This window comes from Camellia sinensis, chromosome 4 (assembly GCF_055761805.1).
Source record: "Camellia sinensis isolate YWXY chromosome 4, ASM5576180v1, whole genome shotgun sequence".
Taxonomy (NCBI): domain Eukaryota; kingdom Viridiplantae; phylum Streptophyta; class Magnoliopsida; order Ericales; family Theaceae; genus Camellia; species Camellia sinensis.
In genome coordinates, this window is record NC_138964.1 from 216,871,159 (window position 1) to 216,898,632 (window position 27,474).

At 39.5% G+C, this 27,474-nt stretch overlaps 1 protein-coding gene across 1 annotated transcript; it reads left to right on the forward strand.

The window, feature by feature from the left end:
- Positions 1-19,044: 19,044 nt before the first annotated feature.
- On the forward strand, positions 19,045-21,666 carry LOC114296790 (Protein kinase superfamily protein). The gene is made up of 2 exons (XM_028241117.2): positions 19,045-20,190; positions 20,669-21,666. The coding sequence occupies exons 1-2, from the start codon at positions 19,544-19,546 to the stop codon at positions 21,540-21,542; spliced, it is 1,521 nt and encodes a 506-aa protein (XP_028096918.1). The 5' UTR covers positions 19,045-19,543; the 3' UTR covers positions 21,543-21,666.
- Positions 21,667-27,474: the final 5,808 nt, after the last annotated feature.

The following is a 27,474-nucleotide window of genomic DNA, read 5'->3' on the forward strand; positions in this document are numbered from 1 at the left end:
TACGCAATGCTATGAATTGAAATGGCATACACAATGCACGATGGACTTACACCAACATGAGTGGACCTCAGCCGCACTCACATCAATGGCCATTAGATGAAAATGAGACACTCGAGGTGCATGCACACGTGCACGCAAACCGAGGACCGAACCTAAGGCACAAATGCCACTCTAACAAAGCATGGCAAGGTATGAAACATGATATGCAAACATGCAAATTTCAGTACCAAAATATGATGCAAAAAAGCCCCGAAACATGGAAACATGGCACCCGATGCATGAAATGAAACCCGAAACTCGAAACTAGGCGCATGGAATGACTTATAGCTATACAAAGCATGCATTATTTGAATATGAAGCATAAAGAAAAAATCAAGGCAGTCCCAAAACATGCATATTTCCAGTTTTAAGCAAGGCCAAAAAGTGAACACAAATAGGGCTAAGTTAACATGCAAAAATGGCCCCAAAAGAGAGATAAAGAAGCAAGTAGCAGCTCCTGGCCGCAAAAAATGAAGAGCCCTTCAAAAAAGTTGAAGAGGGGCTCAAAAAAAGATATTTTACAGTTTATGGCCGAGCCCAAAACAATGCACAAGTAAGCTTAAAATACTATGCAAGAAATAGGCCTAAAAGAAGGTTTAAACACAAAGTGTAAAAATGGAGTCTCAAACAGCAAAAGACCCTTGATCAAACATGAATAGGGGGTCAAAATATGACTATTTACAGTTCGGGTCGGAGCCCAAAAATACAAGCACAAGGGGCTAACAAAACATGCAAAAATAAGGCCAAAAGAGGGATAAAGAGGCAAGTGACAAAAGGAAGCCTCAAACAGTGAAGATCCCTTCAACAATGTTGAATAAGGGCTCAAAATAAGCCACTTTATAGTTTATAACCAAGCTCGAAACAATTTAAATATGAGCCTAAAATACTATGCAAGAAAGAGGCATACAAGAGAGGTAAAGAAGCAAGTGTAAAAATTAAGCCTCAAACAGGGAGGGGCCCTTAAACAAACATGAAAAGGAGCTCAAAATAATTCTATTTTAAGTTAGGGTCGGAGCCCAAATATGCAATCAAGAGGAGCTAATATATTGAGCAAAAATAGGGCCAAAGAGAGGGATAGAAGACTTACCCTTGAAGACCAATGCTTCAACAACTCTTGGCTTGAGAAAAGGTGCTCCTTGCCTCTGGAAAACCAGCTCCAAGTGTTGGAAAGGATGGTGGGGAGGTGGTGCTATGTGGTGGTGTAGAAATGGGCCAAAAAAAACAAAAGGGTTTTGATGCTAGGAATATAGAGAGAGAGAGAAATTAAATGTAGGAGGCTTAAACAAAATTTTTTTCTAACCCAAAATGCAGCTGGAGCTTCTGGTTTTATAGAGGGAGGAATGGAGGAAAAGGGGGGGGGAAATGGGGGGGGAAAATGAATTCAAATTTCCCCTCAAAAATAGGCCTAAAAGAGAGATAAAGAGGCAAGTGGTAGCTGCTGGCCTCAAACCGAAGAGAGCCCTTCAACAAAGTTGAAGAGGGGTTCAAAACAAGACACTTTACAGTTTACATCAAGCCACGAAACAGCTCACAAATAAGCCTAAAATACCATGCAAAAATAGGCTTAAAAGAGAGTTAAAGAGACAAGTGATAGTAGCTGGCCTCAAACCAAAGAGATCCCTTCAACAAAGTTGAATAGGGCCTCAAAACAAGATATTTTACAGTTTACATCAAGCCACGAAACAGCTCACAAATAAGCCTAAAATACCATGCAAAAATAGGCCTAAAAGAGAGTTAAAGAGGAAAGTGATAGTAGGAGACCTTAAACAGAAAAAGCTCCTTAATCAAACATGAAAAGGAGCTCAAAATATGACTATTTACAGCTTGGGTCGGAGCCCAAAAATGCTTGCAAGCAAGGCTTAGATATAGAGCAAGATAGGAACAAAAAAAGAGGAAAAGAAGCTTACCCTTGAAAACCAATGGACCAGCAGCTCTTGGTCTGAGAAATGGTGCTCCTAAGCTCTTAAAAATAGCTCCAAGTTGTTGGAATGGATAGTGGTGGGGTGTATACCAAAAATCGGAGCAAACGGAGGTGGTTAAGCAGTCCCGAACCGAGGCACACGGCCGACGGTTCCAAAAATCGGAAACCGGGCTCCAAAACAGGAAAAACGGCCTACACCCACGAAACGTAGCCTACGGCCACTGAGAGATGATCTACGAGACCTCTCCCTCCCTTTAGGAAAAGAAGACAGAGAAAACGGGACCTGGTTCGCAAACCGAGGCAAAGCACAAAAGAGCCCAGAAGTCCGGAGGCAATGCTCACGGCCGAGACTCCGCGACCTTTGAATGAGCACAATATGCAACATCACCGAGCGCTCAATCGGTGACGTCTGAGTCTTAAGGTCGGTCAAAAATGGGGTGTCTACAGTACTCTTCTTTTTGTAACCAAGTGTTAACTTGGAAAGCTGTAAGCCCATGGGACATTTGCTTTTGTTGTTAACATGCAATACAGTTGTAAGAATTACTCTGATAATTAGAAATGGTTGATTTCTTTTGTATCAATACATGTCTGAAATGTTGGGTATTATGTATTATTTTGAGGGCGTTATAACTTGGTATCAAAGCGTACCGAGTTCGAATACTTTGGGTACGTGGGAAGTGATTAGGATCGCAATGGGTTTGTCTCGCTTGATAGAGACTTAGATGTAGTGTCATATGCTATGTGCTTAATTGATAACATGCTTATGTGACTATGTGGGTATGGAATGTAGTTTCTAGGATGTTGATTGGATCCTTGGGTTTCTGTGAGTCTTGTTGGAAAAGCACCTGATCAATGCTGTTTCTAACCAGAACTCTAGTAACGCCTCGGGACTATCATTATCCGGAAATGAAATTCGTAAGAGTTTATGCGTTTATATGCTTACGTGGAGTGAATTACAGTTGTCCATGCATTAGGACGCGAGTGTTTTAGCTTCGGCACATTTGTGAATGTGCTAATAGTCTTGGTTACCTTTATTAGGATGTCAGGACGAGGGCGTAGTAGGCGTGGCAGGCATGGTAGGCAGGAGGTACCTCTACCGGATGACGTTCCGGCAGTACAGGAGGGAGTTGGTCAGGCCAACGTGGCCGAGCCAGCGGGTCAGCAGGCTATGGACGCCCTGGCCCGAGAGATAGTGGGAGCTTTGGGGATTCTCAAAGCTGAGAATCAGGTTGCTGAGGCAGGGCCTTCCTTCTTGAAGAGGGAATTCTTCCGGTCTAACCCGGACGAGTTTGTTGGGGATCCGAAGGAGCCACTTAAGGCTGATGAGTGGTTGGAACAGATGGAGAAGACGTTCGAGATGCTGGGCATCGAGGACGGGGCTTTGAAGATGACCCTGGCATCCTTCCAGCTGAAGGGAGATGCAGGTCAATGGTGGAAGTACGAGAAGGGCAGTGTTGGTGGTGCATGGGAGGCGTTTGTGAATGCCTTCCAGGAGAAGTTTTTATCTTCAGCTGCTAGGGAGAAGCTGAGAGGGAGGGCTTGTCAGTGGCCGAGTTTGAGGCTACTTTTACTAGTCTGTCCAGGTTTGCACCTGAACTGGTGGTGTCCGAGGAACGCCGTTGCTTCGAGTTTGAGGGGAAGTTGAGGCGTGGGCTCAAGCTGAGGGTTGGAGGATCCTTTATCCGAGAGCATGGACGTTTGGTGAATGCTGCTGCTCATATAGAGATTATGACGTAGGAGGAGGATGAGGGGCAGAGAGGCTCCAAGAGGAGCCATGATGATCAGGGTGACGGTAGGAGACAGAGGAGTTCTAACCCTCAACAGTCTCAGGGTGGTGTGGCTAGATCGACCTTTCCAGTGCCGAGTACGGGCTCTGGGAGAGGTAGTCAGGGAGGCTTAACTTGTTTTGCGTGTGGCCAGCTGGGTCACAAGTCTTCAGTTTGCCCGCAGAAGGGAGGGGGTCAGCGAGTTGCTTCTTCTTCAGCTAGACCTCAGGGCCAGAGTCAGGGCAAGGGCCAGCCTTTGTCTTGCTATCAGTGTGGTCAGCCTGGGCACCTGAAAAGGTATTGCCCACAGTTGAGTGCTACTTCAGGAGCGTCTAGTTCTAGGCAGACGCAGAGTTATCAACCAACTCAGTCTATGCAGGCCTCGAGGGCCAATCCGGGAGCTTCGTCATCCCAGTCAGTGCAGCAGTCTTTTGCTCCTAGAGGTGAGCAGGTAGATCAGGGGCCTACAGGGTGCGTGTATGCTGTTACCGCGCAGGATCTAGTACCGGCTCCATCAGTTGTGAGAGGTACCTTCTTGTTTTGCAACTCGGTTGCTAATGTATTGATTGATACGGGTGCATCTCATTCTTTTGTGTCTGCTGCATTTGCATCTGTTTTGGAATTGGAGTTGGCATAGTTAGCATCTCCTATATGTGTGGTATCGCCTATTGGTGGTGAGTTGATCTTGAAACAAGGTATTAGAGGGTGTGATATAGAGGTCACCGACCATAGCCTTCCTTTTCCTTTTGTTGTCATGCCCATGAAGGGTTTTGATGTTATTTTGGGTATGGACTGGCTATCGTCATACCGGGTTGTTATTAATTGCTACCGCCAGAGGGTCACGGTTTGTACCTTGAGCGGGGAGTGTTTCCATTTCTTGGGGGATCGGGTTGGTAGTGTGTTGCCACCGATGTATGATCCGCGAGGGCGGAATAAGCTTAGTGGTCTACTTGCTAGCTTTATGAGTGGTGAGTGTGACGAGACCCAGATTGTTTTGCCGAGGGTGGTTTGTGAGTATTCGGATGTTTTTTCCGAGGATCTCGTTAGTTTGCCACCTCACCGAGAGATAGAGTTCTCTATTGATTTAGTGCCCGGCACAGCGCCGATTTCTATGGCACCTTATCGTTTTGCCCCAGCCGAGTTGAGTGAGTTGAAAATCCAGCTCCAGGAATTGCTAGATAAGGGTTTTGTTCGCCCTAGTGTTTCGCCGTGGGGAGCACCGGCCCTCTTTGCTAAAAAGAAAGATAGTGCCTTGAGATTGTGTATAGACTACCGGAAGTTGAATCGGGCTACGGTCAAGAATAAGTACCCTATGCCCCGTATAGATGATATGTTTGACCAGTTGAAGGGTTCCCGCTATTTTTCTAAGACAGACTTGAGATCAGGTTACCACCAGTTGAGGGTCAGGGAGGAGGATATTCCTAAGACGGCATTCCGTACGCGGTATGGCCATTATGAGTTTCTGGTGATGTCATTCGGGCTTACCAATGCACCAGTAGTCTTTATGGACTTGATGAACCAGATCTTCCGGGAATTCTTGATCGATTTGTAGTCGTTTTCGTGGACGACGTTCTTATCTATTCGCCTTCTGAGGAGGAGCACGAGGAACACTTGAGAGTGGTGCTTGAGTTGCTTAGAGCCCATAGGCTGTATGCCAAGTTTGGGAAGTGTGAGTTCTGGCTAAGGGAAGTCAAATTCTTAGGCCATGTGGTATCCGAGGAAGGGGTGTCTATAGATACATCCAAGGTTGAGGCAGTGCAAGATTGGGCACAGCCTAAGAGTGTGTTTGAGATCTGCAGTTTTCTGGGATTAGCTAGGTATTACCGTCGGTTTGTGAAAGATTTCTCTAGGCTAGCTTCGCCGTTGACTAGATTGACGCGGAAAGGGGTCAAGTTTGTATGGAGTGAGACTTGTGAAAAGTCGTTCCAAGAGTTGAAGGTTAGATTGACCACCGCTCCGGTTTTGATTATTCCGGAGAGAGGGTTGGGTTATGCAGTCTATTGTGATGCCTCACGAGAGGGTCTGGGTTGTGTGTTGATGCAAGAGGGGAAGGTGGTAGCTTATGGCTCACGTCAGTTGAAAATACACGAGAAGAACTACCCTACACACAACCTAGAGTTAGCAGCAGTGATCTTTGTCTTGAAGATGTGGAGGCACTACCTTTATGGTGAGAGGTTCGAGGTGTTCTCGGACCACAAGAGTTTGAAGTACCTGTTTACACAGAGGGACTTGAATTTGAGGCAGAGGAGATGGATGGAGTTCAATGAGGACTATGATTTTGAGTTGCACTATCACCCGGGAAAGGCCAATGTTGTGGCCGATGCCCTTAGTAGGAAATCCATTAGTGATGTAGCCTGTATAGCCATCCGGGAATGGGGGATGTTGGGTGTACTTGGCGAGTTTGATTTGCATCTGGGCGAATCTGTTGAGGCTGCGGCCTTATTTTCTGTTGTTGTGCAGCCTACACTTGTGACTCGAGTGTTAAAGGCACAGAGAGGTGACCTTGAGGTAGAGTCCTTCCGAGAGAGGATCTCAAATGGGAAGGTTGAGAAGGGTTTGACGGTGTATCCCGACCTGAGTGTGAGATACCGAGACCGTTTGTTTGTGCCGGAGTCTTGCCGAGAGGAAGTACTCCGAGAGTTCCATCATTCACGTCTTGCGGTGCATCCGGGAGGCACTAAAATGTATCGGGATTTTGGTCGCCAGTTTTGGTGGCGGGGTATGATGAGAGATGTGGCTGTTTTCGTATCGAAGTGCCTTACTTGCCAGCAGGTGAAGGCCGAGCATCAGAGGCCAGCGGGTTTGTTGCAACCCTTGCCTATTGCCGAGTGAAAGTGGGAGCATGTCACTATGGACTTCGTTGTAGGTCTTCCGAGGACTCAGCGGGGTAGTGATGCTATTTGGGTGGTTGCAGACCAGTTGACTAAGTCGGCGCACTTCATTCCTATGCGCGTGAGAGATTCGGTAGATCATCTCGCCGACTTGTATATTCGGGACATAGTGAGATTGCACGGGGTCCCAGTGACGATCGTCTCAGATAGAGATCCTCGTTTTACTGCTAGGTTGTGGCAGAGCTTGCAGAGTGCCTTGTGCACTAGGTTGACCTTTAGTACGGCTTATCACCCTCAGACTGACGGGCAGTCCGAGCGTACTATTCAGATCCTTGAGGATATGCTTCGAGGTTGCGTCCTTGACTTTAATGGGACGTGGGAGAGGCACTTGCCTTTGGTGGAGTTTGCCTACAACAACAGTTTTCAGTCTAGCATCGGTATGGCACCGTTTGAGGCCTTGTATGGCCGACCGTGTAGGTCTCCAGTGTGTTGGGCCGAGGTGGGTGATGCACCTTTGTTGGGTCCGGAATTGGTTAGGGAGACGACGGAGAAAGTTGAGCTTATCCGTAGGAGGCTTATTACAGCCCAGAGTCGCCAAAAGAGTTATGCCGACCGTAGGAGGAGGCCTTTGGCGTTTGAGGTAGGTGATCATGTCTTCTTGAAAATATCACCTAGGCGAGGTTTGATGAGGTTCGGGAAGAGTGGGAAGTTATCCCCTCGGTTTATTGGTCCCTTTGAGATCCTCGAGAGGATTGGGGAAGTTGCTTATCGTTTGGCTTTGCCACCACAGTTGTCCGGGGTTCATGACGTCTTTCATGTTAGTATGCTTCGGAAGTATGAGCCGGATCCATCCCATGTGTTAGATTGGACCGACTTGGAGGTAGATGAGGATGCCTCGTATGAGGAGAGACCGGTGCGGGTCTTGGATAGACGGGATCAAGTCTTGCGAGGCAAGACCATTCCCTTGGTAAAGGTTTTGTGGAAACATCACGGAGTGGAGGAAGCCACTTGGGAACGTGAGTTGGAAGTCCGTGAGAAGTATCCGGACATGTTTATCGATGTGTAATTTTGTAATGAAATTCTATAATACTGTTGAACTTTAAGAGCATTGTATGTGTCTTAAGTTGTAAAGCATTGTGAATGTTTTGGCTAATGGAAATTTGTTTTAACATTGCGTATGTTAATGTATCGTGGAAATGCAAGCATGATGATAATGTTGCATGTATGATTGAATTGTGAAAAATGAGTTGAAATTGGTAAATTTCAAAGGAATGCATGTTGATAATACAAGTTGTTTTAAATAATGTGTTTTGCCTCATGAAAAAAGATGGGATTGACCGGTAATGGGTCGGGTTGTTTAATATTATGTTGTAATATTGTTGAAAATGGAGAAAACCTGTTTTTGAAAAACTTGTGTTTAATTTCGGGGACGAAATTCTTTAAGGGGAGGAGGTTATAGCGATCCCGGTTGTCCCTTTGTTGTTCTGTTGTATTCCGGACTCGGTTCCGTGATGTTGGTAGTGGTATACCTTGTTATCATCCTTTAATTCCACTTGATTGAGTTTTAGGATGTATTGGGTAGAGTTGTTACAGGTTGGTTTGGCTTTGGTTTCAATTCTTTGTTGCCCAGATTTTAGGAGGTCCGCTCGAGCGGGTCTTCTTGCGCTCGAGCGGAGATTGCACGCTCCCAGTTTTTCGTGTCCCTGCAAAACTTCTGCAGGTGTGATTTTTACGCTCGAGCGGGTTTCTTTACGCTCGAGCGGTGGCGCTCAAGCGAGTACTTTGGCGCTCGAGCGGGTAGTACCTTTGGGTGTAAGTTCTGGGAGGGGGAAATCTACGCTCAAGCGGATTTACTTTATTCTTGTGTCTTGGCGCTCGAGCGGGCCTTTTTGCGCTCGAGTGGACCTAGTTTTTGTTCTTGACGCTCGAGCGTTGTGTTTTCCGCTCGAGCGTGAATGTCGTATATCAGTTGACTGTGGGGCAGTTTTAAATCACTTTTTCTCACCCTTTCTCTCTCTTACTTTTCCGAAAAGGCCATTTGAGAGCCCCTTTCTCTAAAACCTTGCCTTCTCTCTAGATATTGATCTAGTTAGGGTGTTTTCCTCACCTTTGGCCTTTGCAAAAAGGTTGTTGTTCGTCGAGGGCTATCTTTTGATTCGAGAAACTCGTGGTTTGGAGCAACTTCATTTTCACCATCTTCCTCGTTGGGTCTCATCTTTTGAGGTAGGGATTCCTACTCACTCTTATGGGTTTTAACCTAGATTTTGAGCCTATTGTTTAAATGGTTGATTTTGGGACTTAGGATTTCAAAATGTGTTAAAGAGGGTTTTGTGATATTGGGCTCATAATTTGTAATTTGGGTTTCAAAATGATGAGATAGTTGTTGGTTGGTGAAATTGGAACCTTTGGGTTAACATCGAGAGTTGGGGGTGAAAGCCCTAATTTGTTATTTAAAATTAATTGGTATAATTAATTTGGAAAAATTGTGAACTTATGGAATTGAGTTGGAAATAATGAAATTGGCTCATTATGTTGTGAAATGATGGAGTTGGATTTATAAATCGCTCACTTTTGAAAACATTGATATTTTTATCTGTTGAAGCTTTTATTATCTGTTTAGAAATAATTGCTTGGGCTACCGGTGGAGGGTAGTTTTGATTGTTGTAGACAATGCATGACGATTAGGCAAACTAAAACTAATCAATTGATTATGATATAGAGTATGACGGTTGATAGAATACATTAACGTTATGTATTGATTGATTGTGTATATGACCTTTGTGTATATACATTGTGTGTATGGGAGGAGATAGAGGATGTACTCCACGGTTTAGGAGAAGATAGGGGATGGACCTCTAAACCGGATGTTGTTTGGGAGGAGATAGGGGATGGACTCCACTGATACAGCTCATATGCTTGTTAGATAATGTGTTGATACAGCTCATATGCTTATCTTTAGAAGTGTTGATACAGCTCTTATGCTTGTCATTGGAAGTGTTGATATAGCTAATATGCATATCTGTTGAAATGTGGATACAGCTTGTAGGCTTACCTGTTGAGATGTTGATACAACTAATATGTTTATCTATTGTAAAATGAGAAGTTTTTAATATGAGTCATTGTCTCATATAAGTGGTTGGCCAGGTTCTGAGCCGTTGATGCAAAAATGTGAAATTGATAAGAAATGGAAACTGAAATGAGACATGAGCATGGTGGTCATGAAATGAAAATGGGTTATGAATTGATTTATGGAAATTGAACATTTATCAATTGCTAATGTCTTAGTTATTGCTCATACTGTGTTTAATATATCTCTACTGGACGTTGGCTCACCCTTTATGGGACATCATTTTCAGGTACAGGTAGTATGCCACCTCCAAGGACATAGCTTGGATGATGATAAGAGTTGAAGACTCTTTTTTTGTTTACTTTGATGTATTACATGTAAATTCAAGCCAAGGGCTTAATATATATTGAGTTAGTACTCTTCTTTTTGTAACCAAGTGTTAACTTGGAAAGCTGTAAGCCCATAGGGCATTTACTTTTGTTGTTAACATGTAACACAGTTGTAAGAATTACTCTGATAAATAGAAATGGTTGATTTCTTTTGTATCAATGCATGTCTAAAATGTTGGGTATTATGTATTATTTTGAGGGCGTTACAACTTGTGTCACACTCTCGAGCGGGTGTTGAGCGCCCATCGAACGTGATTTTCACACATCCAGTACTTTTGCAGTTCACTCGAGCGGTAAAGTTTACGCTCGAGCGGCGCCTTTTGTTTGCATGTACGCTCGAGCGGGGAAACCCACGCTCGAGCGGGACCTCTATTTTCTGAAAATTCTGAAAATGTTTTTAAAGTGCATCTTTGCATCCTCATCCCATTCTAGGCATTCTTAGGCCTAGTTTAAGGCATCTTAATGAGGATATTGATGTAGAACTACACCGAGGCAAATTGGAGATTAAGTTATTATTTTTCCAACTGTGTAGCTTTGTGTGTGTTCACTCTGTAATTGTGTAGGGTTGGCATCCGGAGGCGCTCTAGCTTATCTGTAGCCCAGAACTCTGTGAGTAACAATGTTGTAAAGATATGTTTAATTGAGATTATTTTCTGAACAATGACTGTACTGCTTTATAAAATGATACTATTTACTGAATGAATGTTTGTCCTATTTGTGAACTGTATTCATGGCATCCATAGCAATTTACTGTTACTGAACTGTTACTGCTACTGTTACAGAGATCTCTGTCGGTTCCCACGTTGGAACCACTACTGTTTACTGATATGATGGCCATCATTGACTGCTCGGTCTGCTAAGACCTACTGTACTGCTTTGCTATTGGATGTACCACATATGACTATTATAGTTTCTGAATTATTGTATGGCATGAATTATGAGCCACAAACTAAACGACTGATATACTGTTTAAACGACTGTTTTCAATACTGAAATGACATTCATTCTTAACCTCTTTACGCATATGTTATTCACTGGGCTTTAGCTCACTACTCATATATATTTGTAGGTGTTCAGGCACCGGACCGTTGCTAGGGGCGTCAAGCTTAACTCATGTTTTGTCAAGCCAGCCTGTGTGCCTCACTTTGAGGTTCCAAAATTGTTCAAGTTGAGGCTGCTTTGGGTGTTTTAGTTTTCCCCCCTCTCTGTTTATGTCTATATAGACTGAATAATGTTGTACTATACTGTTCTAGTAAGGATTAAGTCCCTGTCCTGAATGATTGTATATATTGTACATACTGTTTTGGTACTGATTTTATATGTGTCTTGAAAAGTCTTTTTGCATACAGACTGTCACAGCTCATTGGACATCTTTTAATTACTGTTTTGGCTTCCGCCAGCCCTTGTACTCTGTATTACTTTATTACTGTTAAGCAGACCTTCGGTAATCTCAGATTACTGGCCGGTTACGGTACTAAACCCATAGGGATGGGTTTGGGTCGTGACAAAAGGCGTGTGCGTTCTGACATTCACATTGGGATAAGTGAAACCGCCTAACTTTTAGTGCTCTTGACTCTTCAAAATTTGAATCCAAACACACCCAATAACTACCTTCAATTGGGAGTTTGGGGGGGGCAATTGCGGGAGCTTAATAAATGGCAGAATCAGAAGCGCACTCTGCAAGATAGATGCTACTCGGCTCCATCCTACACGATCAGAAGGCCGAATGCATTAGATAGGCCGAGTATCTATTGAACTATGAAGCCGAGTAAATAAGAGAATAATGAGTGAAAAGTGGGCCAGGCCCCGAGGCCTAGGAAACGAGTATAAATAAAGGAGCAACAAACGAAGAAAGGTATGTGAGAACTATTACACTTAACTTAAAATACAAGTAATCCAGAGAGTAGAGATTGACTTGCCCATCGGAGTGCTAATTCTGGCACCCCCGATCGGAGTGTTGATTCCTTTTCAAGTGGCTAGCTGAGGATCACGAGCGTCTCCTAGGACCAGAAGAGTATTTCCAAACCACATCTCCACACTCTGCTTCATTGTTTAAGGCTCTAAACCCCAAACGAATGGATTGTTCCAATACCTGTCCATCTGGCGATACCAACACTACTCCTGCCCCCGCCCCTTGTCAGTTTGAGCTTCTGTCAACAAATAGGCGGAAAGAATCGCCGACATAAATACTGCAAGGCCTGAGTTTTTCCTCTTTTCTCTGTTTGGCTGTCCCCAACTGGGTTTCTCCTTGTTCACCTGGACCTCGGCTCAACGGAGCCCGATGTGTGATGGCGCCTAGTGTGAACTTGGCCACGAAGTCGGCCAAAACTTGGCCTTTGATCGTTGTTCTGGGTCTGAATTTCAGGTCATACTAGCCCTACACCACTGCCTATCTGGCTATTCTGCCCGTCAGATCTCTCTGCTGCAGCAGAGACTTCAAGGGATGATCAGTTAACACCACAATTTTGTGGGCTTGAAAGTAATGATTCAGCTTCTTGGAAACCATTACTAAAGACAGTGTTAACTTCTCCAAGGGTAGATATCTGGTCTCTGCATCTGCTAGGGCCTTACTCACGTAGTAAACTGTCATTTGCCCTCCCTTTTCTTCTCTGATTACTACTGCACTCACTGCATGTTCTGAAACTGCCAAGTACAAGAACAGCTCCTCTCCTGGTACTGGATTTGAGAGAATTGGAGCTGTGGTCAAATACTTCTTCAAGTCGTCCAAGGCGACTTCGCACTCTTCTGTCCATAAGAAGTCTACGGCTTTCTTCACTAAGCTGAAGAAAGGTTTACATTTGTCAGAGATTCTACTTATGAATCTATTCAGGGCTGCAGCTCTTCTAGTCAACATCTGCACTTGTTTTGCCAATGTTGGGCTCTCCAACTCCAAAATGGCCTCGATTTGCTCTGGGCTAGCCTCAATGCCCCTTCTGGTAACTAAGTATCCTAAGAACTTGCCAAACCCAACTCCAAATACGCACTTCGACGCATTGAGTTGGAGCCGATATGTTCTAAGGATGTCAAAACCGCCTTTAAGTCTTCTAGATGATCCTCAGGTTCCTTGGTCTTCACAACCATGTCATCTATGTATACCTCCACTGTTCTGTCTATTAGATGCCTGAACATTTTGGTCACCAATCTCTGGTAAGTTGTTTCTGTATTTTTCAACCTAAATGGCATCACTCTGTAGTAATATAGCCCTTTTAGGGTGATAAATGCAGTCTTCTGCTCATCTGGGGGGTACATAGCTATCTGATGGTACCCCCTGTATGCATCTAGGAAGCTTATCCTTCCATGCCCTGAAGTGGCATCCACTAACTGGTCAATCTTGGGTAGTGGGAAACTGTCTTTGGGACAAGCCTTGTTCAAGCTGGTGAAGTCCACACAGACTCTCCACTTCTCATGCTTCTTCTTCACAACCACCGTGTTTGATAACCATGTCGGGTAATTTACCTCTCGAATGGCCTTGGCCTCCAGAAGTTTATCCACATCCTCTTCTACTACCTCGACATGCGTCAACGCCCGCCTTCTTGCTCGCTGAATGACAGGTTTGGCCGACCTATCCACGTTCAGTCTATGGCAATTGACCTCGGGGTCAATGCCAAGGATCTCATACGGCGTCCAGGCAAACACCTCAATGTTTGCTCTCAAGAACGTCTCTAACTCTTTTTCCTCTTCCTTGACCAAGCTCAAGCCGAGAAGGAATAAGCGCTCTTCATCCCCTTGCTGGATAAGGATTTTCTTCAGGACTTCCTCACTCTTCTTGGCTGCCTCTTTGCCGACGTCCTGCAGGACTTCCATGTTCTCATCCTCAATCTCTGCTGGTTCTGCTTCTCATACGTTGCAAGTTAATTTCATTACTGCCATGGAGCAATTCTTTGTCTGCACTTGATCCCCTCTGACCTCCTCAATTTCGTGCTCTATTGGGAACCACAATAGCTGGTGCAACGTTGAGGGAACAACCTCCATTGCATGCAGCCATGGCCTTTCCAAGATAGCATTGTAAGGGGAGAGAGTGTCAATTACCGTGAACTCAGTTTTTACCTTCTTAGTGCCAGCCTACACCTCTAAACTAGCTGCTCCTATGGGCCATGTTGGCGTTCCATTGAACTCGACCATTAGACCGTTGGATTGTTCCAGATCATCTTGGTGAAGGCCAAGCTCCTTGTAACACCTGACATACATGATGTCACAAGAGCTGCCCTGGTCAATTAAGATGCGCTTCACTTGGCATTCTCCAATCTGGAGGGATATTACCAAGGCATCATTGTGTGGATGTTGCACCATCTCTAGATCGTCTTCAGTAAAGGACACCACTGGTCCCTGGCACTCGTCTGCCCTAGGTATTTTCTGCCTGACCTGGTACACATGCTGCAAGTGTTTCACCTTCTCAGTCTCCCCACGTATTTCGTTCTCATTAACCTTCGAGTGGATCACATTGATCACCCGAGGTCCGCCTACCTGCAGTTGTGGTGCTGGAGGAGGCGGTGTTGGCGGTGCTGCCGGTGCTTGAGGCAGTCTTGCTTGTTCTTCCCTCGTCCTGGCCTTGTCTATGAGGTCCCTTAAATGACCTTGTCTTACCAGGTCTTCCAGATGTGTCTTCAGGGCTCTGCACCCCTGAGTCAGATATCCATCCTCGTTGTGGTAAGCACAGTGCTTACCTAGCCTTCTTCCCATAAATTCGCCCTGAACCCTCACTGGTGCTCTATAATAGGGCTGATTTCGGATTTTCTCCAAGACTTTGTAAACTGGGATTCGGAATATGGTTGTGACTGCCTGTGCAGCCTTTAATCTTGTCTCTTGCTTGTTGTACCCAGTGTTACCTCGGCCTCACTTCAGCGAGTCATTTGTTTTTTCTTGTTTTGACGCATTTGTCCCCGGTGTGTCTTCCTCGGCTCTGGCATACTTCTCGATTCTAGTCATCAGTTCCTCCATACTTTTTAGCAGTGTCTTTGCCAATGATTTTTGAAGTAAACAATCATCTTTTAGGCCATTCTTAAAAGACACGACCGCCACCTCTTGGTTACATCCTGCTATCTGGTTGAATACCTCATAGTATCTTTTGGCATAGGCCTTAAGGCTTTCATCCTCACTGATTCTCAGAGCCATCAGGGAGTCCACCCTTAATGGTTATAGCTTGTTTGTCACTAACCTAGCCACAAACATCTCGGCTAGGCCTTTCCAGGTTTTTACAGTTCCTTTCAGCAACTTATGAAACCAGTCCGATGCTATTTCCCTGAAGGGCGAGGGGAACACCTTGCAAAGCAACAGCTCGTTCCCGGTGTATAGTGCCATCGAGTTCAGGTACAGACCGACGTGAAAGTTGGGGTCCGACTTACCATCGTATATCTGGAACCTCAGCATACTAAACCTTTTTGGGGCCTCGAATTTGTCCAACTCTACCGAGAACGACGTTCTCGACTTAACCGGGGAGGTTATCTCGGCATTTTGTTACTTCCTCTGGAGGTAATCCCTCAGATCCTCCTTGGTCCGTCCTAGAGCTCGGCTATCTCCGGATTTCAGCCTTTTCGGCGCGCTGCTTCCGGTGTCATTGTGAGTCCTCTTAGATCTCTCTCCATTAGTTGCGTTAAACAAAGTTCCTTTGCCTGAACATCCCGATGTTCTTTGGTGCAGCCCTCTTTGGCTCATCGTGTTCTCTGAGATTCTCTCCTTGTTGATTCTTCATGCCCGATCTCCCGTGAAGGCCAGTAAGAATGTCCCTTAATCCTATCGCGCTGAGGGACTGTAGGAACTGTCTTCTGCCCTCCCTTCTAGGCATTATTCTTGGCCACTGGAATCAACGTGTCTCATAATGGAAACGGTGGCTGCATGACGTTATTTTGCATCATGAAATTGACGACCGTTTGCAGGTCTGCCAATTTGTCTGCCATTCCCTTCATCTCTTCGTCCCTTCGCAGGCATCTATCTTTCCATGCCTGGAGATCATCCTCGTTATAATACCCGTTGCGGTCTGATTTCTTTGGTACGTCGCCTTCCTTGCCAACGTCTTTCTCTCCGGGATTTGAATCCTGAGTTTCTTCGTTGCAATTACCTTCATCGACGTCAAGGTCAATATGCTTACCACTCCCAGTAGGCATGTTGTCCCCAACCTTTTCTTTCCGTCCGTCGTTGGCCATCTATTCTTCTTTTGTTCCCACAGACGGCGCCAAATTGTGTGTGTCAATTTCCGACCACACTGCCAAACAGGTACTTAGCTGGAGAACACTGGCAGAATAGATTAAGCCCGAACGACTTGTCAAAAAGAAAAGATTCCGGTGGTGGTTCGTCCACCCGGGGGCACTCCGATGATCAAGTCAGTTATCTCTCAAAGATAGCAAAAGTGCTTAACTCACTATTCAAAATACAAAAAGCGTCCCTTAGACCCACGAGGGTGCCTCTTTTTTATAGCCAACACTGACCTAAACCCATTAGAAGCCTAGCTTCAACAGGCTCTGGCTTAATGTCCATCCAGGACTCTCAAATAGATAAAGATAAACTCCTTAAGAGCTTTATCCTTATCCCGGTTGAAGTCCCCCCTCACTCTGTAGGAGTCTTACAACTTATCCGCTCATCTCGGATTCCGGTATCTTCGCTGATAATCTCGGCGTCATGACCAAGACACGTGGCACCTCAGCTGGCACTTCGGTGTCACCTTGGCCACGTGTTGTCATTCAAAAATTATATCCCCACAACATCCATCATTTTTCATATGACTTAACTTTTAAGGAAGGAGTGGAAATAATTTTCAAAAATAAATAATATTTTTATGGTCTATATTTTGTCAAACTAATTTATCTTTCTTCTGAAATTGAAATCAAACAATTATTGCCTCATTTAGGAACAAGCTATTTTAATAATTTTTTGACTTTTTTACAAAAAGATGTACAGAAAAGTAAAGGGAATAATGTGATAACTTATAATAACTTTATAACTAAAAATAAAGGTCGCCAAACGAGCCTTTTGCTGCAACTTTTATGTGACAAAAAGTTCAAAACAAAAAGGGTAAATTACACTGACATCCCCTGAGGTTTATATTTATTACAGTTCCCCCCCTCATCTTTTGGAAATTACATCTCCCTCCCTGAGGTTTAAAGTTTCATTACAGACTTCCCTCTCAGCAATTTAATTTTTTTAAATACCAATTTTGCCCTCACTAGGTAAATTATATTGACATCCCTCATATTTTAGAAATTACAATTCCTTCCTTAAGGTTTAAAGTAGCATTACCAATTGCCCCCTCGGTTAGTATTAGTTGGACAAAAAATTCATTGAAAAAAAATTATTTGAAAAAAAAAATTTAATTGAAAAAAAATTTTGTTAGTAAAATTTTTAAATTTCTGTTTAAAAACCAACGTAAACTCATTTTTTGAATTTATATTTTTTCCTCAAATTTACAAACTGAGACAACAATTTATAAACCAAAAAAATTATCAAACAAGTTTTTATGACAATTTTTAAAATTTTTGTAAATATAAATTGAAAACTGAAAAAGAAATTGTTACCAAATAGGCCTCCGATGGTAAAAATGTCGTAAAATTAACAAATAATTAAATAAGTTACCAATATAAGAAATGACTTATCAAAAGATTCTTAGATTATGTATGATTTGATTTTTAAAAATTTTTTTTAAAAATTAAAAATTAATTTGGTTAAGAAATAAAAAATAAAAAATAATTATCATTTGAGGGTAAAAAATAATTATCATTTTAACTTTTGGGCAGATTATATACATATGTATGGTTGTTTCAATTTAATTTGTAAAAAATTATTTCTAACCACTCGAAAGATAAAAATTATATAAAAATGATAATTATTTTTTATTTTTTATTTCTTAACCAAATTAATTTTTAATTTATAAAAAAAATTCTAAAAATCAAACCATACATAACCTAAGAATCTTTTGATAAGTCATTTCTTACATTGGTAACTTATTTAATTATTTGTTAATTTTACGACATTTTTACCATCTGAAACCTGTTTGGTAACTATTTCATTTTCAGTTTTCAATTTATATTCACAAAAATTTTAAAAACTGTTATAAAAACTTGTTTGATAATTTTTTGGTTTATAAATGGTTGTCTCAGTTTGTAAATTTGAGGAAAAAACATAAATTCAAAAAATGAGTTTACGTTAATTTTTAAACAGAAATTTAAAAATTTTACTAACAAAAATTTTTTTCAATGAATTTTTTTTTCCAACTAATACTAACTGACGGTGCAATCAGTAATGCTACTTTGAACCTTAGAGAGGGGATTGTAATTTTTAAAATGTGAGGAGTGTCAATGTTATTTACCCAGTGAGAGCAAAATTGATATTTAAAAAAATTAAATTGCTTAGGTAGAATCTGTAATGAAACTTTAAATCTCAAGAAAGGAGATGTAATTTTCAAAAGGTGATTGAGAGAACTGTAATAAACATAAACCTCAGAGGTGTCAGTATAATTACCCAAACAAAAATTAAGGCCCCGTTTGTTTTCAGATGTAGAATGGAGGGGATTGTTAGTGAGGAGATTGTTAGTGAGAGGATTGATAGTGAGGAGATTATGTAAAATTATATTTGTTTTGATGATAATTATTAGTGTATGGATTGTTAAATTATTTTTATATAATTTAAATATAAAATAATAAAACAAATAAAAAAAATACAAAAACATTAAACATTAATGTTTTAAAAAAAATGTCCAACATGTAAAAAAAATTTAAAAAATAAAAATAAAATAAAAAATTTCCAAAAAAAAATAAAACAAATAAAATAATAATTTTTACTTAACAAAAAAAATAAAAAAATTAAACATTAATGTTCAAAAAAAAATGCCCGACATGTAAAAAATAGAATAAAAAACTTCTAATCTGCCGGACTATTTTTCTAATACCAAGTCTTGGAGGCCTATCCGAATCCCCTTGGAGAGGTCCATCCTAATTCGGAACTCACCATCAATCCCATCTCAAAACAAACACAATATTAATAGGTTCCACCTCACTACCAATCTCAATTCCCATGTAACCCTCCAACCAAACGGGCCAAGAGCATAAAAATTTGGGTAAAATGGAATGCAAAAATCCAGTGTACTTTGCCAATTTTCTCCTCAAACTTGTCTCCGTAACCAGAGTAACGGTATTGATGCTTTTGTTTAGAAAATCTGTAAGGCTTCTGTTTTCCTCGTAACTCCCTCCCCCCCTCTCTCTCTCTCTCTCTCTCTCTCTCTCGTGTTTTTGTCTCCAAGCTGTTACATTTCTGGGACAGTGCAAGAGTTGAGTCAGATGACTCAAACCCCAACCCCAGACTCCTTGGTTCTCTCACTCAACCCACCCACCCCTCCACAATTTCAAATTTGAAACCCACTCACTCTGTTTCACTCTCTAACCTCACTCCCACTTCGCTCCCGCTTCTCTCTCGCCTCTCTCTTTGACCGCCTCGGCGTTGTCGAAAAACCCATTTGACTGCTCCGTTTTTAAACCCCAAAAAACTCTCTTTTCATTTTCACTCAGACAATTCATCAAACACTTAAACCCCCATTCCCACAAACCATGTCCAACAATGGCGAAAATTGTGAACCCAAATCTCTCAAGGTCAGTTTTCAAGAACTCAGTATTGATGAGAGTGTCAGTACTGTTACTGGGTCTGATACTGAGGTTGAAAAAACGACTTCTTTGAATGTTGAAGTGAATAAAGATGGGGAATGTGTGGATTGTGTTGGGAGTGAGGAGAGCAGTTTGAGTTCTGTGAGTTTTTGTGATAGTGTTGATGTGAATGAGGCGAGTTTTAGAAGCTCTTGTCATTCTAAACCTCATAAAGGCAATGATGTTCGGTGGGATGCTATACAATCGGTGAAGGTGAAAGATGGGGAATTGGGTTTGGGGCATTTTAGGCTTTTGAAGAAGCTAGGGTTTGGGGATATTGGGAGTGTGTATTTGGCGGATTTGAGAGGGATGGGTTGTTTGTTTGCCATGAAAGTGATGGATAAAGGGATGCTAGCAGAGAGGAAGAAGCTAATGAGAGCTCAAACTGAGAGGGAAATTTTGGGTTTGTTGGATCACCCTTTTCTTCCTACCCTTTATTCACATTTTGAAACAGAGAAGTTTTCGTGTTTGCTCATGGAGTTCTGCAGTGGAGGGGATCTTCATATTATTCGTCAACGCCAGCCAGGCAAGCATTTTTCAGAACAAGCAGCAAGGTTGGTACTTAATTTTGCAAGTATCGTCTTCTTTTTTTATTTGTAATTTTGTTTTGTTTTGTTTATCGTTTATCACCAATTCGATTTGCATTTGTTGATTGATAACCTTATAAGAACTAATTAGGAATTTTTTCTGATAGATTTAAAGAAATGGAGAAGTGAAACTACTCATTTGTTTTTTAAAATGGCAACTGTCGGTGAATGAACGAAAGCTGTATATATTTGTTGATGAAATTCTAATTCTCTGTAATTATCTTTTTCAATAAATGGGAAGGGTGTGGATATGACCAATAATGTTGGCATCAGTTGCAAAATGTGGTATCATCAACAGATTCACCTATCCCCTAGTCATTATCCTTTGTACATTGGATATTTCTCAAAACTTTTAATCAAGAATATAATCCTTGAATAATTCACAAGGGTTTGTAGCAAGTTTCAATTTGATTTTTAATAAATTTTGCTTTTTTTTTCCTTGTAGGTTTTATGCTTCAGAAGTGCTTCTTGCCATGGAGTATCTGCATATGATGGGTGTGGTGTATAGGGATTTAAAGCCCGAAAATGTTTTGGTTAGGGAAGATGGTCATATTATGCTCTCTGATTTCGATTTGTCATTAAGATGTTATGTGAGTCCCACCCTTGTTAAGTCCACCACTGAGCCAGCTTGTACGATATCTTCGTACTGTATCCAGCCATCATGCATTGATCCAGCATGCAAATTACCCGTTTGCATAGAGCCTCCTTGTTTCCAACCCTCTTGTTTTAAGCCCCGGCTTTTCAATTCTAAAACAGCAAAGGCGAGAGGTGAACGAACAACTTTGATAAATTCAGATTCACTTCCTATGCTTATTGCAGAGCCAACTTCTGCACGGTCCATGTCATTTGTTGGCACACATGAATACTTAGCCCCTGAGATAATTAGAGGAGATGGCCATGGGAGTGCTGTTGATTGGTGGACATTTGGTATTTTCTTGTATGAGTTGCTACATGGGAGGACACCATTTAAAGGCAGTGGAAACCGAGAGACATTATTCAATGTTGTTGGCCAGTCTCTAAAATTTCCCGAGGGATCAACGATTAGTTTTGCAGCAAAAGATTTGATCAGAGGTCTGCTTGTGAAGGACCCACAAAAAAGATTGGGGTACAAAAGAGGTGCAACGGAGATAAAACAGCATCCCTTCTTCGAAAGTGTTAATTGGGCTCTCATTCGCAGTAATCAACCTCCAGAGATCCCTAAACCTGTTGATTTATCATTCTTTAACCAAACAAACAAGTCATCCCTGCCCCCTAATGACAAAGGAGCTTCTGACTCGGATAGATCATCAGGTCCTTACTTAGATTTTGAATTTTTCTGATGGATTTTGGAAGGAGAACAATGTAATGTTCCTAGAAATGGGTTCATTTCCCCTGCTTGTTTGTAGTAATAATCCCCAATGAATTTTTATTTTAGTGAAAGAGCTTTTTGTTCTTTCCATCAAATTTTTGTTGTGAGATTGTTTTACTCTCTGGTATGCTTTTGAGCAGTGATTGGAACGATGCGAAGGAAAAGGGAAAAAAAAACATCACTTTTGTGAATCAAGAAGTAAAGGAATCAAAAAAGAAACATCTTTTCTGCAATTTGCTTTTTCTTTCTTAGATTTTTTTGTGTTTTTAGAGGTGGGGATTTCTGTTCTGAAGGCAACCCTCTACTGTTGTTCTCAATCGCTTTTCAAAAACTTTTGTTTTGCATTGTTCACAGTTTGTCTAAAATCAGGATGGACCCCATATTCCCTCTAAAGCTTTCTTTGTAGATGAGCAAAAAGAAAATATGATATTGACAAATCATGATAAAGTTTTGATAGTAGTGTTGTTCAACCATGAATGTGAATGCATTGGCAATGAAGAAGTGTAGTAGTGTCATGTCAACCCAAGCTTTATTTCTTTCTTGCATACATGCTTTTGTGTTTGTTTGTGATTCTGCTCCATTGAATTGTTCCAAATGATGCTTTATTCTTCTGCACTCTCACAGGCTTTTCTCAGGATGATATACTTTCACTGCATGCATTATGTTCTTTTCCTAATTGCTGTTAGTGAACTCAGGGCTTCTTGATACGAGTATGCCTTTGCCAATCCTCCTCAGCTGCAGCCGCATGCAGTGCAGGTGACATTCATTCCCCTGTTCAGGATGAAATTAAAATAAAAACGGACAAATTACACTAGTAGTCCGTATACTTTGGCTCATGTCATTTTGCTCCTTATAATTTTAATTGGTTCGATTTTGATTCTAAACTTATGGTTTTGTCTCAATTTGTTTTAATTCATTACAATTTTTAGTGTTTTTTATATATATATATATATATATATAGAAAATGCACACACAAGCGACATGTCTTCCTTTTTTAAGTAAAATTATAAATTTGTTTAACTTAGTGAGTTAACCCCAACTAACTTAGTAACTATTTTTCTTCAAAAACTCACATTATCAATTGAACTAAATTGACACGGAATCTAAAATTAAAGATAAAACTCAAGTTAACTGAAAAGTTAGAGACCAAAATGACACAGAAGACAAAATACAGAGGCTTGGTTTGGGAAGTGGGTTGGCTTTTTGGCTTTTTAGCTTTTTTGGCTATTTTAGCCTGGGCTTAAAAGCTTGGTTTGGGAAGGGCTTTTTGGCTTTTTGACTTTTTTGAGTTTTTTTGTGAGAGAAGAATGTAATGATTATGGGTTGGATGTGATGTTTTGTTTGTTATGGCTAAAATAGCCTATTTTGTTTTTTGTGGCTAAAATAGCCAAAAAAGCCTCCAACCTCACTTGCCAAACAGAGGCAGAGACTATCAATTTAATTTGCCCAATAAAAACATTTAAAAAAGAATATTTATCTTTTTCAGTATTGTTTTTTATAGTAAAAATTTTTATATTACGAGCCACAGCAATAAACCAAAAAGACCAAAACTTGTAAATACATACACTAAATATTCATCCATTGCATGTCTAATACATCAGAGAAAAATGTGCGTAGTGAGAGAAATTTCATCACTGTATTCTCCCCACGTGCACATAGAACACAGTTGCAATTGGTTAACTTTATGTTTGAAAATTTTTCAAAAACTAGTTTGATAAAAAATAAATTCAAAAAAAAATTATAACTAATTATTTTTAAAGAAAATTAGTGAAACATCCCTCTCCAACTTATTATGGAAGGAGAGATCTAAGATTTTTTTTTTTATTATCTAAGGTCTCTCAATATTTTTACAGAAAAAATTCGATTCAGAAAAATTTCACTCGATTCAGATAAATTTTGGTCCCAACTCAGAGAAATTCTGAAATTTTTCTAGTATGATCACAAAAAAAATTTGAAATTTCTTTGTGACTTTAAATAAAATCTTAATATCAAGGACTTTAAATAAAATTCCCCTTATTTTTATATAATTTTTTTATTTATTGGGACATAAATAATTTTGGAAAATTTAAAAATACCTTTTTAGCATTTATTTTTTTCAAACTAATTTGAATTTTTTTTGAAAGCATATTCTGCACATATTTCCACCGTGTATGGAAATAAATTATTGTGATATATGCAATTAACTCTTAAGGTTCATTTGGAAATTGGTCAATTTATATTTTTTGACTTTTTATATAAATATATATATATGTAGAAAAATTTTGAAAATAATTTGATAATTTATAATAATTTGTTAACTTTTTAATTAAAAATCACATTTTACAAACATAACCTTAATAGAGCCCTTCTTAAAAAGCAATTAATCTTGGCCAAAAAATATCTCAAATTGACTGAGCCAAGTCGTGGTCCGTAGCCGACTTGCACTTATTCATACCTCAGCGTTGTGGCCATTGCGGGACCGCACATAATTTCTTAATTTTTTTATTTGATTTTATTTTTTTGTAAAAATAATAAATACAGCAGTGGATAATTCTAGTATGGATATAAAATGTGTTTTAAAAATAATATATATAAATATATAAAATTATATAAAGATATTAAATATATATGTACGAGCACGAAATAATCTTCTCGTATAATCCTGTTGATCAAGTTTGCACTCCTCCAAACGTCGTCGCTTTACTACTTGAAACGCAAACGTGAGCTAGCCAGCGGGTGTGTGCCGAATACCTCTCCGATGTCTAAGTCAGCAAAATAGACAAATAGACAAAAGACCTGTGTATTCGGGAATCAAAGTTGTATTACCTGTACTTCGGTTATGTTGTGAGCTTTTATAGTTTTTGTCTGGCACAATCCTATTCCTCCATGTAAAGTCCTCCTAGGAATCACACTCCTGAAAGATAATACTTATCCTTCAACACGCCCTCACTGCTTAAACCAAGTGAGATGGTTTTACCACGGTTGGATAACAGTATGACCGAGCTAACACTAGCCCTTTGTCATACTCAATCCAACGCCTTCATATGCAGCACATAGCTCAGCTCTTTGTTCCCTTGTACCTCGATTTTGTCTGTTTAGACCGAGCTAACTGCAGCAAGCTTCGACCGAGCTAATAAGAGCAAGGTTCACTTTAAGGAGCCAAAACGCTTCGGCTCCGAATACTATGACCGAGCTATTATAACCACTCCGGCCGTGGTGACTGTAACAATGTTTGGACCGAGCTAACAGCGAGACCCAATCTAGTAAGCCCTTTTCACCACGGTCCATAGAACGGCCCATTACTACGCCTGAGCCTTGCTCGGCCCTAATGCAAATAAAAACTCCCCCTCAATATATATTAAAATCTTAATTTTTTATTATTGTTTACACCTTAACCAAGGTCTTATTTATTCATACTTTAGTGTAAAAATCAAAATTGGTGATTTTCGTTGTGGCTGGGACCACGCGTAATTATTATATTTATAATAAAAAGAATACTAATCACAGTTCGTCAGATATAGATAAAACTTGCTATGTATGCTCTTCAAAAAAATAAAATAAATAATAAAACTTCCTATGTATGCAAAATATATACTAAAATATATATATATATATATAAATATATTGAAGTCTTAAAAAAAAAAATCATTCTCTGTACATACGGGGGTAACTAGTTCATTTTGATCAAGGTTATTCAGCATAAAATTGAACATTTCAATTTTGTTAATTGAGGAATCCAAATTGTCGTACATACGATGGTTTGATTTTGTTGATTTTTAATTTCAATAATGACCCGGACCCTTTTTCCGCTCCTACCCCCTTGACCCTTCTCAACATGATTGGCTAATTTTTTTTGTTTTTTTTTTTTTTTCTCCTCCTCCTCCTCCAATCACCACCCGCCACGTGTGTGGGAGGGTGGTGGGGGTTGTGATTGGAGAGGGTCTCAATCATGACCCTTTTAATTTAGAGTCAAATATAAAATTTTTAAAATTTGATAAAAATTTATAGAATCTTATACTGAAAATTATTAAAGAGAACTGCATGGAGAAATGTCTCTTTTTAGGGTTGTTTTAGAATCTGCTAAATAAATTAATTTTTTTACTTATTACGAACAACGTACAAAAAAACATAGAGATAATGTGACCCAAACAAGTCAAAAAAAACTAATAAACTAAGCCTTAATGTTTTATTGTAAAATGTGTATCATTGATGATTCATATTTTAATACTAAAAGAAATAGAATATAAAAGTATTAAAATATAGGTCATGTTGGGTTTGATTTCCAAAAATTTGTTTCAATTTTTTTCTAACAAATTAGAAATTAATTTGGTAAAATAAATAAAATAAATAAATAAAATACTTATTATTTTTACATAATTTTATCTTTCGGGAGATCATAACTAATTTTGAAAATTTAAAAAATATTTATTTGATATTTATATTTGTATTAAATTAGTTTATATTTTTTTTTATACATCTGAAAAATTTTCTCTCAAAAACAAACCAAATAAGGTCGTAATGTTTGAATCAATTCAGTCTACATCTATGTTAAAAAAATAAAATAAAATAATTGAAACAAATAATACCTTTTTGAAAAACAAACTAAAATTTAAAATTTGGAAATATTTTAGACTAAAATATAAAATTTCGAACTATTTTAGATGATCAACTAGGTTTTGTTAATTTTTCTTGACAATTCTAAAACTGTATTTGGTTTATTAATTTAGAGGGGGAAAAAAAGAAAAATTTGTGTGAAATATAATTATATTGCATTTATATTTTACCATATTTTCCTTTTTAAAACTCTATTCAAATCTTTGAACCAAAACACAACATAATCGTATGCAAAATTAATTTTTAAAATACATATAATTTCTCATCCCACATATATCTAAAAAAAATTTGGTCTCATTTTTTAAAAAGACTTTAAAAAAAAGTGAAAAATGAAATTTCATCCATTAATCCATCCATTATTCTATCTTTTAGGTTGTATTTGGTTTATGAATTTGAGAATAAATTTGAAAGAAGGAAGAAAAAATATATGTATTTTCTAAATTCATAAACTAAGGCCAAGTTTGGGAACACCCCAAAAATTCAAAAAGCCAAAAAGTTACTCAAAAAGTTAAAAAGTTATCACTATTCACCAAAAGTCAACAATTACGGCTGCACAACTCCCAATTCTAATTTTCTCCTACAAATCAATTTTTACAATTTTTTATTACACATTTTTCCATAAAAAGTCAAAAAGTTAACCCAAACATTCATATTTTCAACCTCAACTTTTTAGTCTAAAAAGACAAAAAGTGCACTTATTTAGTCTTCCCAAACTTGACCTAAATATAATTTTAAAATTCGAACACAAAACTTTGCAAAAATAAAAAACAAAAAAAAAATCCCATCCAATTAAAATAATATATATACATGATCACGAGACATTTTCTGTGTCTGCGGGAGTAATATTAGAGATTTTAAAAATTCTATCAAAGTTTCTACCAAAAGTTACACATGGGTATGAAACTCACACAATATGAGTCACATGTGAGTCTCACACCTATGTGATATATTTGATAAAATTTTTAATTAAATTTTTGAGATATTTAACATTTTTGGTTTGCGGGGTCGTGTCTGAAAATATAGACAAAATACAAAGTACATCGATTTTGTCACGAAAAGTTCCAATTACATCCACCAATGTCTCCAAAATCAGAATTCAAAATTGGCCTTTTCGATGCAAAAGAATAAAATTAGAAGACAAATTTTGAAAGAAAAAAAAAATACAAATTTAAAAAATAGTATACCTTGGTACTGCAATTTTGATGTTGTTTCTGATTTTTCTTGTGATAACAATAAAAAATAACAAATTTGTACAAGCGAGCATTTTTTTTAAATTTCATGTAACAAAAATGACTTGGCTCATTTTCTTC

Coding starts and splice junctions, on each gene's coding strand:
- LOC114296790 (XM_028241117.2), top strand. CDS start 19,544: ATGTCCAACAATGGCGAAAATTGTGAACCCAAATCTCTCAAGGTCAGT. Junction 20,191..20,668: donor TTTTCAGAACAAGCAGCAAG/GTTGGTACTTAA, acceptor TTTTCCTTGTAG/GTTTTATGCTTCAGAAGTGC.